This window comes from Papilio xuthus, unplaced genomic scaffold, assembly GCF_000836235.2.
Source record: "Papilio xuthus unplaced genomic scaffold, Pxut_1.1 DF827597.1, whole genome shotgun sequence".
NCBI lineage: Eukaryota > Metazoa > Arthropoda > Insecta > Lepidoptera > Papilionidae > Papilio > Papilio xuthus.
In genome coordinates this window covers 413,887-425,902 of record NW_013531052.1, presented here as the reverse complement: position 1 = coordinate 425,902, position 12,016 = coordinate 413,887, and the positions used below count along the sequence as shown (strand labels likewise).

General features: G+C 34.8%; 1 protein-coding gene across 2 annotated transcripts; it reads right to left on the bottom strand.

Annotated features, from left to right (window-relative positions):
- Positions 1-5: 5 nt before the first annotated feature.
- LOC106118241 (uncharacterized) lies at positions 6-11,928 on the bottom strand. 2 transcript variants are annotated; one of them, XM_013312826.1, is made up of 24 exons: positions 11,783-11,928; positions 11,132-11,237; positions 10,020-10,264; positions 9,650-9,816; positions 9,140-9,473; positions 8,734-8,933; positions 8,041-8,356; positions 7,358-7,578; positions 7,192-7,283; positions 6,966-7,117; positions 6,602-6,864; positions 6,301-6,511; positions 5,930-6,130; positions 5,525-5,751; positions 5,039-5,206; positions 4,476-4,781; positions 4,146-4,378; positions 3,934-4,054; positions 3,700-3,852; positions 3,404-3,580; positions 2,956-3,123; positions 2,503-2,734; positions 2,134-2,294; positions 6-223 (listed from the first exon to the last, which is right to left on the bottom strand). In XM_013312826.1, exons 2-24 carry the CDS (start codon positions 11,224-11,226, stop codon positions 86-88), a joined length of 4,581 nt encoding a protein of 1,526 aa, XP_013168280.1. In that variant the 5' UTR covers positions 11,227-11,237; positions 11,783-11,928; the 3' UTR covers positions 6-85. The 2 variants fall into 2 exon arrangements, with proteins under 2 accessions (XP_013168280.1, XP_013168281.1); XM_013312827.1 differs by having other exon boundaries at positions 11,796-11,928.
- Between the last annotated feature and the right edge of the window lie 88 nt (positions 11,929-12,016).

Genomic DNA, 12,016 nt, shown 5'->3' with positions numbered 1-12,016 from the left:
GTAAAAGCATAACAAAAAAATACAATTCAATTTAGAGATCACGATATAAACACGTTTAATAAATAAATATACAGAAGCAAAGTGATTATTTGAAGTTGTCTCGGAAGCGCACGGTGCTGCGGCGCGGCGCTGGTGAGCCGTCGTCCTCACTGTCTAGCGCTGGCTCGTAGCCCTTGTTCACGTAAGCACCAGACATCGACGATCTACCCGCGAGATCGCTCAACTGAAAACATATGTATAGGCACATTAACTAATTAAATATAGCAGTCAAAATTGAGTACACTGTACGTCGTCAACATGGTCTTTTAAATCAGCTAATTATCAATCTTGTAGACTATAGAACGATCATTTTGGCACTCATTTATGATATGAAATTAATCATAGTGGTAATACTTTGAACTAACATTAAGCAAAGTTTTTAACGAGGATTTTACTATTTACACTGAGTCAAAGGTTAAAGATTGTCACCGAAAATATTCTTGAATAATACAATATTACAAAATCAATAAAAAAAAGTGTCTTATACTTTGACAAGAAAATTTTGAACGCCGCGTAATTCGAACTCAAAGCCCTTGACTTAGATAGCAAGTCAGTACCACCTAAGTCGGCGGACCATGAAAATAATTGCTAAATAAAACATAGAATTTAGTACTATCCTACAATCGTATAAAATAAATTAGATGTTATTGTAATAAATTATTATTATATTGGAATTTTTGTTAGTTTTTAATCTACTTATACTAGGATTCTAATTCCAGTAGTCTTATACCAAAGAATGAAATTGATTCAAGTATTTCGTCAAACACATGCTGATTTAGACTCCTGCTTACTGATAGAGCTGTTACAACAACTACATGTAGTAAAATCTTGATTAAAATTGGATAGATATTAATAATTCCGACCTATTTTATCTTTTTAGGGTTCCGTACCTCGAAAGGAAAAAAACAGAACCCTTATAGGATAACTTTGTTGTCCGTCCGCCTGTCTATCAAGACCCTTTTCATGTTACTTAATATAGTTTTGGGCCAGTTAATGTTGTTATTTTTCTATGAGTAACATAAAGAAGTTAAATGAAAAATTACACAGACTAATGACGTATGCAACAGTCCACTTGCGCATTCATAGTTTGCAATGCGTTTCATTTCCCGTCACGATGTCATTACACAACGATATTTCTTACTGTTTCGTAAAACTAAGCTCTATTAATAAAATAAAGTCAATTTATAGATTAGTTCTTGTCTTTATTTACTATTTCTTTATACTTTCTTATATATTTCATTAACTTATAGCAACATTGATATTTTTCGCTTTTTTTTAAGGTGGCAAACGAGCGAACGGCCACCTGAAATCGCTTATATAGCGAAGTGACCGTTGCCCATAGAAATTCGCTATTGCATATGCGTTGCCTACGTTTAATCGACGGAGGAGAGGATGCACAGAAAGAAAATATATTCCCTTTCCATGCATCCTCTCATCCGGAAAGTCCACTACCACTTCCCATCCTTTCCTTATAAGAAAAAGCCTGTTGATAAATGTAAATTTGATAAATCTTCGAATAGCGAAATACTAAGTTGAGATACAGTATTATTTTTGACGAGTAAGTGAAAATAGTTTTAATATTAAACATGACGTCATTAAAAGGAATTCGGCCTTGCGTGTATCAGGTAACCTTTTCAAAACGAGCTACAAGCCTTTAGGCATGAAGATGAATAAAGTATTGCTATTCTACATTTTTCTTTATATTAATTTTAAAAGCACGAATTTAATGTACTATTTTAATCTAATTAACTAAATAATGTAGTTACGATATGTTATATTTGCATATTTTCATAATAATAAACAAACTAGTGCAAGGTGTGCCGCAAGGTAAAAAATAATCAACCTTTATTATTTTCCTCTAATTATTATGTAATTTGGCTTTTCAAATGTATATGTTATGTTTTTTATTATAACCTTCCAGAATCTAGCAGATTGCCTGATGTTACAGTGTAATAAAGTGTCATCAGGGTGATATTTGATTTGTATTTTTCAACGAACTGACAAAGGAATATTCAGTTGGTTTTTGTAATTAATCACAAGTTAGTTGGTCATTTCTAACACCATGTCAGCATTTCGTGTCGGGAAAGCTCTTACCGTGGTCTTAGGCTCATCATAAAGGTATGTTGTGGAGTCGCGCTGCAGCTGCGAGCGGCGGCGCTCTGCGGTCAGAGACTCGCGGCGAGCCTGCAGCGCACGCAGTGTGGCGCGACGTGCAGACACGCTGCCGCGCAACGACGGCATGCGCGCTATCATATCTGTGTATAACATACAGTTTAACTATACTTTACCGTCAGTTGAGGGATTGGATATCCATTATTCTAAAATGCGACGAACAATCAAAAAAATCGGCCAGCTTTGCTTATTAACTAAGCCTTAATAAAGAGCAATAAATAAGTAAATCTACACTAAGGTTAACCTTAGTGATCTTTTAACTATTAAATCTTACCTTCTTCTTAAGCTTACCTGGATCAGCATTTTGAAGCAAAGTTAATCGCCTCTTGAAGTTGGCGTCTAAATTGATGACACTATGTTTGTTGTCACGCGCTCGCTCCAAGTTGTGCAAGGTCTTGCGACGTGCCACGCTCGCGTGGTCAACGCCACGTCGCTCTAGATCGTCTACGTTCAATTTCTGCAAGTCCTTCGCTATTTCAATAGCTTGCTTCTCTATTATCGCTTGTTCTGTCATTTCATCAGCCTGTATGTAAAAGAAAAAAAACGTCATAATCACACCTTATTCAAGACCACTGTGACTATGACTTAAATTTATTCAAGGTCTTAAGGTCTACTTCTTTAGAGGCTTTCTAGAGCCTCTAATACACTTTTCACTCCAGAAAGCATCAAAATTTACATGTTAAGGTTAATATTAAAATTATAACCCATAGGAAATAACTTGTAAAAATATTATTTTCCACTCACCCTCTTCGTAAAGTACCAGTTCAGTTGGACAGTAGATAACAAATGCGTAAGGGTGCCGAGACGATGGAACAACATTGCGACGAACTGAATTACCATCACCGTACCGAAGAAGATCAAGAACAAAGACCCGATTGGTTCCAACATCAGATATTCGCGTTCTAAGTACACCTATGAATACATGAAAAAACACTAGAATTTTTTGACTTCTACTCTTACACAAGAAAAGTCATAGCCCGATCAAGGATATACCACAATTTCTAGGAATAAACACATCTCGGAGAGTAATTTCTACTTCTGCGTTTCGACTTCTAAGTTAGATACAACCCATTCTTGTCACTTCATCCATTTTTTCCTTATTTATTTTAGAAAAAAATAAATTTTTGATTGAGATTGAGAAAAAAATAAAAATTTGATTCATAATCTACGAGTTATGTAATATAAGACTTACTATATTCGTTTCGTCGTCATACATAATACCAATCTTTTGTCCGAACGGCCATTTGAAATGCAACTGACTCTGGTTGAGTTGCAGTAAGAATATAACCAGCACGAACAGCGCGTTCAACATCACGAACGCGAACACCATAGTATCACGTAGATTCTTCAAATCGGTTTTAATACGTTCCTAAAATGTACACAATATCATCATAATCTTCAATAAATTGCTGTAATATTTCAATAGAACGCAATTCCTCAAAATTATTAACAAAGCCCGCATTTTCTTTACCTATATATATATATTACCTGCTCTTCCTTGTTTTCATCAATCGGTCGTAAGTAAGCATCAATCAAATCCTTCCAGAATTCTGTTTCAGCTGTTGTTAAAAAGTCTACTTCACCTTTTTGCAGATTAGGATCTTCTATCCAGTAGGGATTTATTAGGTCATCTCTTTCTTCCTAAAGAAAACCATCGAAATGAAACCACATACATATAACGTTAAAGAAGGCGTATCATAAAACTTAGTATAAGTGTTGTACCCTTGGTATGTCTGCGGAACCTTCGCTATCTGCGTATTCGGGCAACATGGACAATGTATCGCCTCGGAGAGGCATAGAGGAACGACGCCGTGGTGCAGTCTCCATCTCCGGTGGTGCACCCCTGAGTAATTCACAAAATATGAATGTTAAATATCCTACGTAGGGTACTATAATAATCAGCATCTGAACATCTTTAAGTTTTATTAACATACAATGATTCCAAACGCTTTTCTAGCTTCTCAAGGGAATTAGCTATCTGAAGCAAATGTAAATCTTCCTTGTAATCTTTAGGGTTGGTGCAGCACATGCATTTGAACAAGCCCGCCACGGTGAACTCTAAAGAACCACTGCTTTCTTCTGATTTGTTACCGAACCACTTCATCATTCCCTGAGTATCCATTTTCTTCTTTGCTTCTTCGGCAGCTTTCTTCTCCATTTCTAATTCCTGCAAAATATTTCATTAATACATTAGAACATAAGCTTCATGGTTCTAGAACAAGTCCAAAAACTATTTGTATTACTAATTTTTATGTTTTTTTTACCTTGATCGTTTTCTTCTGTGCAACTTCTCTTGTTCCCCACGAGACGTTATTCAAATTACATAAAGAATAAATAATGAGCAACATGTACATGCTAGGAATAGTTATGTAATACACGCCCAAATACAAAAGGCAGATGATTTCCTGCGGATGCAACGCCGCCGTCACGAAGAATATTCCAAAAGTTATAATTGTGAAAATACTAGATGGAGCCAGCCAGCCGTCCTCCACTATTTGTAGAGCTATACCCACTATTACCATCATCATTAGCATGGCGTAGACACATGTTATTCCGTTCGCCAACATTAGCTGAAAACATAATCAAATCTATAAAAGTCTATAGAATACGAAAAGTTCGTGGCTATTTTAATAAAAGTTCGTCCTCATTTGGGAACAAATGTGGGGTTAAGCTATATGTAAATAAATTAAAATTAAATTCTAATGGCCGTATATATGAAAAAAATATGGGATGGTAGACGTGATTAATATATAACATAATATTAAGTCGTTGGTTGACAACTGACAAGCAGCCAAGACTAGGGGGGAAAATTACCAAAAAAACTTACCTGTATTTCAGATTTGCAAGTCATGCAGACCACGAGGTAAATGAGTACTGGTATCAGATTCAATAGCAGGGAGTTCATAATGCTCATGCCAGTAATTGCATTCATCGCACCTACCATCATGAGGAAGATGGTGCCAGGACCCAAAATTGTACCCATCATAAGCAATGTCTAAAACAAATACATTAAGTTGCTAACACATAAATGTGCTTTTGTCGTATTCTAGTCCTGGTAATTGAGCAGTTAGCCAACTGAATTTAGATGAAAGAAAAATTGTCATATAATCTTTTGACTGTATTTAAGCTACGTTTTACTAGTTGATATAGACCCGAATAAATCGCTTCGCTTCGCTTCGTATTAAAAATATAAAACGGATGAACTGTTATTAAGTCTCTAGTCCAGCTGAAAATTACAAACTACACACTCGATAACATTTATATTTCATGATATTAATATAGCATACAAATAATATATTCTTATTTCACCCACCTGATATACGATATAAAGAGTGGATATGTTATCGTTAACTTCGACGGTGCGCTTGGAGTCCGCCAACAAATCAAATATGTTGGCAATAGTGGAAGGCACCCAGCGACGGCGCTGGTTGAAGAACTCGTCGAAGCGCTCGGGGCAGTGAGTGTAGGCATCCGACGCGGCAGAGTACTCCACGCGGTAGCCACGCTGCAGTAGTAAAGTGCAAAGCCATCGATCCTCACCTATCTCGACAGATAGATAAAATATGACATATTTAAAAAAAACTAGAGTTGTTATAGTTACTAAGGTAGCCTAAAACTAAGTCCAACAGCTCGATAAATGATTCCATACTACCATGGCCTTCGACGGCAATTTTATTTAAGGCTATTTTAAGAAATTAGTAGTATTAGTATAACTTACCTTGATCATACTGTACATAGTGACGAGCTTCATTTGATGTCAAAGTGTATTTCTTCATGACGTTGTCATCCATCAAAGCTTTGCCTCTGAAGAGTGAGAAACATCCCGGACTACAGAGCACGCAGCCGATCATGTGTTCCGTGGCCTTTTGCAGCCAATGACCGATGGCGTATTCAAACATTTGGTACCACGCCATAAAACCTACCGTAAGTATAAAAAGTATTTACGAGCATTAGGTAAAACTATATAAGCTATTATTTTTACTGAAACATATTTAAATATCTTATTTTGTAAATAATTATTGTTTAATAATAGGAAGTGGAAAAATATCATTGCAAGACATATTTTAAAGTATTGTTTTGTAATCTCACCAGAACCAACGGGATGAATGCGCCCACACGCAGCTCCCAAGTTTTTGTCCTTCTTCATTAGATCTATAAGTAATGTGACAGCGCAAGGTTTGAAATCAATATCTCCATCCAACGCGAGCAGGTAAGTGTTTTCTGCTATCACCTCTTTTCGATCCACGGATAGTGGTAAGTCCATCAATCTATGGCCTAGGAAATAGTACATGTACATCACCTAAAAAAAATATTTATGCAAATGATCATGGTTTATCTTTAGCCACTTAGCAATGAACAAAATTGTGTAAAAATAAATACTAAAAATTACCTGAGACCATCGTTTCCGATGTCTAATTTTCGATTTATCTTTCAAGTGACAAATCATTTTGTTCTTTCCTGGTAGTACCCAAACCAACTTGCCTCCGTACGGTGTTGGGAACTTCTTAGGTGGTCTAAGTCGTACATTAGTTAGGTGCACTTCGGAAGCTGCTTCATCTATGGTATCCACTAAACATTTCACGAAGCGGTTAACTTGAGAATCTTCTGCACTATGGTCTGATACCTCGAATGCGTCATCCATAAATATATGACCTAAGGACATGTAAAAATATTGCTAATTTGAACTTTTGTGGATAGAAGAGTAATAAGTTCCTATGTGTGTATTGATAATGCTCGAAGTAAAGATAACTTACATTCCAACTCGTAATAATCTGGGTCCACAATTCCCAGGTATTTTTGAGCGACGCGACGAGCGCTCTGGTCTTCGTCCAAGCGGAATATAGATTTTAAAAACTCTATCATCTCATCCTTTGTCTCATGCCACATTGTAGCACAAACGTAAATCCTATAAATAATAATTGTATTATATTAAAATTAAAATTTTTACTACTCTACTGCTACAGAAAAATAAAAATATACCTTGTTATACTATCAGAAGGTTTTATATCTTTCGCCACTTGTTCAGAACTTGCATGAGATCGGTCATCTTCATCTTGAAGCTCCCTCAAATCCTGCACAATAAAACAGAGAGAGTTAAATGTCCCCAAAAAGAAGATTATCAAAGTAAAAAAAGTAGAATCTATACCTCTATCGGTATGTCATTTTCGTCATCTTTTGTCCGATTCAATAGCAAGGATTGGTCAATGAGTGGACCGAGGTACCATGGCTTGGCGAACAGTTTGTCGGTCGCAGCCAGACGTTCACAACGCGGCATCCACGTGTGCACTGTTATCCAGGCCTGTGATGCCAACCACAGCAGCCATATCCATGCCATCTCAGTGCCTAGATATTCTTTTAAGAAGTACACTGAAAATATACATAATAAATGTTTTATGACATTACTAAAATGCTCTTATTTAAAGTATACTTTAATTGATATCCTTTGTAATATCTTTTTGTTTTAAACGTGATATGAACAAGAATATAATGTAAATCTGTCAGCAGTTTGGTGGTTGACTATCTGCTGTTTGGTAGATGAGGCTAGATAACCAGCGGAAATTTCTGGCGTGAGATATTTTTATCTAACGGTCATCTTTTTTACATATATAAATAAGTATATTGTATGTTAAGCTTAAAGACTTGTACAAGCATGAACATTTTTATACTTTCTGTCGACACTTATTTTATAGTTAGGGTGGATTTTCATTATCTTCCAATCGAATAGAATTAAAAAAAGAAACATGCAATTTGAGTAGATTTCATTCTCCTTTGCTGTATATATTTTAAGATATTATTGTGTTAGATATATTTGAAATATGCGTTGCTAACCTGGTGGTATTTCAAAAAACAAATAATCAGGTATCGTGCCATGAAACGCGCAAGGATCCGCGTTTCTCATCGCGCAGAATACGATCAAAAGATTGACTAGAACCGGTCCGACGAGACTCAATGCGAATGTAAAGCTGACATTTTGTATGAGGATTTTGCAGGCGAATTTTGCGCTCGCATAACAGAAATATGCCGCTGCCACTTGTATCAGTGCTATCCAAAGAGGCGACGTCCAAGTAATAGGCAAGATGAATGCTGCCTTCGACAAATCGAATTCCAAGTTACCGTCGTATGCATCTTCGAATATTACCCTGAGCTAAAACAATACATCATAATAATTCTAGCAACTATGATTCAATTTTCTTATTTTTAGCCAGTGATTTCTATTTCAACGGTGATATTAAAACTGTTCAAGGTCATCATAGACTATCATGTATAACCTTCTTCTTTAAAAAGAGCGGGAAAGGCAGAACGATACATTACTAAATGTTATTATGTAATATTAATTAAATTAGAAATGATAAATTTCGGTGTCTAAAGTTAAACTTCATGTTCAAAATAAAATTAATTCAATTGCCTGACAAAATTTTATATTTAGCTAAATTAAGTTTGTGCAAACTATATACATAGTTGGATCAATAAGGGGGTTTTTTACTTTATCAACTAAATTATTATGCTATCAAGTTTACTAACCTCGTAAACGCTGTAGTTGCGCGGTGCGAAAGCATCGCCGATAGATGAAAAGATGGCGAAAGGATTGTCGTTTTGAACGTGCAGTGAAATTATAATGCACACCATAAAGACGAAAATCTTCCACAAAGATAGAATTCTCTGAGTATAATATCTTGTTTTCTTCAGTGCCAGTTTTAATTCGCACAAGTAGTAGAATATTACTAAAAAATAAAAATACAATAAGATACATACTGTTTTCACGATATTAGGTTAACATATAATATATGATACAATGCAATGTATTAAAATATTTTCTCTCTCTCATTCTCTCTCCCTTTCTTTTTTTCCAAGAAAATAAGAAGGACCACAATATGTTTTGATACAAGTGGTTCGACAGTTGAAACTCAAACTTAGAATTAATACGTACAGGATGTTCTGTTTTCTGTTAAGTCCACATAATTTTCCCACCATCCCAACGAGATACAAATACAAGCGGCCGGTATAGCCCATAAAGCTGGTGTACCATCTAAAAGTGGCCAAACGACGAATGCAGTTGCTTGTGCGGAGATCGCAAATACATCCAAAATAAGTTTCATTAAATATCGACTTTCGGTACTATCTCTCGTTAATGCGTTAAGTAATCCAGGTACGAAGCACAGGGAATTTAACAACATAGCTCCTTTAACGACGTCCAGTTCAGGCAGGATAATGAGGATTAATATAGCAACACCAGCTGCGTGTAACGTCTCAATAAGGAATGCCTAGAAAAAGAAGTTATGATTAGCTAGTTTTTTTAAAGGCATCACATAGAACATATTTTAGTTAACTGTTTCACTTGTGAAATATGTATTTCGGTTGTGGACAACCACAGTGTCATCAACTCTATAATGAATTTCTTAATAAGAAATTCATTATAGAGTCTTTGATTCATGCTTACTATAATAAACTGCAATCTGCTTGGTTTTCTTGCGGTTTTGAAAAAACAAATTCGCACGGATCTAACAAACATTCCCAATTCTGGTACACCGAACACAATCAATACAGCCCATAGCCATGTTACTCGCTCTTCCAGTGGAAGAACTGCTAAGAATTGTTTGTCCAGAGCTAAAAGACATACAAGAAATTAAAAACAATTCATTAGAATTTTACAATATGTAATATTCAAACTTTTATGAGACATAATCATAAACTTATTAAAAACGGCTACACTCGACGTATACGTATACGTAGTCGGGGATATGTGAATGTAATCGTCTTTATGTACTTCTCTTCTATAAATTACAATGAAACACTACCAAGTTTATTACCTAAGGCTTTGTTGCAATGGCTAACATGGCGATCTTTTTTAAGTTGCGAAATTATAAATAACAAAGTTCCTTTCGCTATGACCGCGGATCCCAATACAGCCGCGAAGGTAAAAATATACGCCAGGACCTTGAACACCTTCATACTTATATCGATCCATTCTGTCGACGCCATCGACCCACTCTCCTTCTTTACAGGGATCTCTCGAAATAGATTCCATCCTTTAGTTTCTTGTGCTGTTCTTTGACTGTAAAAAAATATATGTAAGAAAAGATAATGCGAATCGGAATTTTGTCTTATACCCACATTCGGGCGCTTTTTCATAGTGCGTTAAAAAGCGTTCAAATAAAACAAATGCATTTCCAAATATCAAATCATACGATAGCGTTTTTAGAACGCAACGCTTTTTATCGAGAAATGTTGCATTTTGAGCATTGGGCCAACAGAAAAAGAGTAATTTTAAAGCGTTCATCGCTCGTGAGCCGCCTATACCGTGTTTTAACGGAGCGCTAAAAAAGTGAATGAGCGAAACTGTTCGAAGCCACCCCAGATAAGAACTATATAAGCAGTAAAAGTTAGGAAAAACGCGACTAAAAGGGGCAGGTTAAAAATTGATGCATATTAAAATAAAATAAAAATTTGCAATTGTTTTCCGCGATAACCATAATTTCAATTGAAAAGGCTATATTGATATTTAATCAGATAATCAATATAAATAAATCAAATCTCTGTAACTGTAATATAACGTTAATCTATAAGATCTAAGTGATAACTGCAATTAATACGAGTAGCTATTATCAGCATGTTGTTTTTGCAAGAGAATTGATTCCTCAAGCAGACATGAGGTAAATTTTTAAATATACGTATGATCGAAAATTATAAGTGTAATTTGTTGCTTAAATCCCTTCATTATTGTTTATTCATAAATAACTAAAATAAAGAAGATCTACATAAAAACTGATAGTAGAAACTATCATTTGTCTATCGAGTTTTCTACGCCCAGAGGGCAAAGATTGCATTTCGTTTAAAATATTTATTTTAAGATATGCTTAATTTTAAATTTTAAAATATATTTTAATTTCATTTTGAACATATTTTAGACAAATGAACGTACTCTAATTCATCGGTATCGTCGTAAAGAGGCTGAAATTCTGAGTCCGACTGGTCGCTGTCATCTGGCAGGTCCTTGAACCCTGGAGTTGTTGCCATTACCTAATATTCTGAAATAAACAACAGAATTCTTATACTACGAGTATATTAAATATGTTCTTGTATCATAATGGATATTTTCTTATTAATTCTTCATGGGTAAAGGTCACATTACAAACTCTACGACAAAGTGAATGCGTTAAATATTTAAAAAAAACTCAAAGGTTTTGCATAAGTATTGTTAAATCATAAGGAAAAATCTTTTAATCGACTATAAGTAGATTCAAGAAAGCTTTTCTTATCAATTTCAGAGATACAATATTGCAAAATATAACAACGTTGACTTGATACACGTAAACAATTTATCATTTGAACAAGTCGAAGCAATTAATAAACTACATTAACAAGAACTTAATAGCGTCCGTTTTAAAGAAGGTGGAATATTATAAGAAATCTATATGAACTATTACTATACCTACTTATAAAAAGGAATAAAATCGCTTACCAACTTCGAATTAGAAATAAATAAAATCATAAGAATTATTATCTGGAGTTTTCAAAACAATAGGCAATAAAAATATAAAAAAAATACTGGTACCAAAAAAAAATTACGTACGAAAGAGGCTGACCTGTATCTTTTACAAAATTACACTTCACGACACTTAATTTGCGAGAAAACTCATCACTTACAAGGATTAAAGTTTTAGAACATCGCAAAAACAACCGAGTTTGTTGTTCAATCAATACTAATTATAAGAATGTGCGATTACTAGAAAAGTACTTTTATCATTCAAACTTCATTTTATTATCTCATGTTGATTAATATTTATCTATTAACAATAAGGAATCT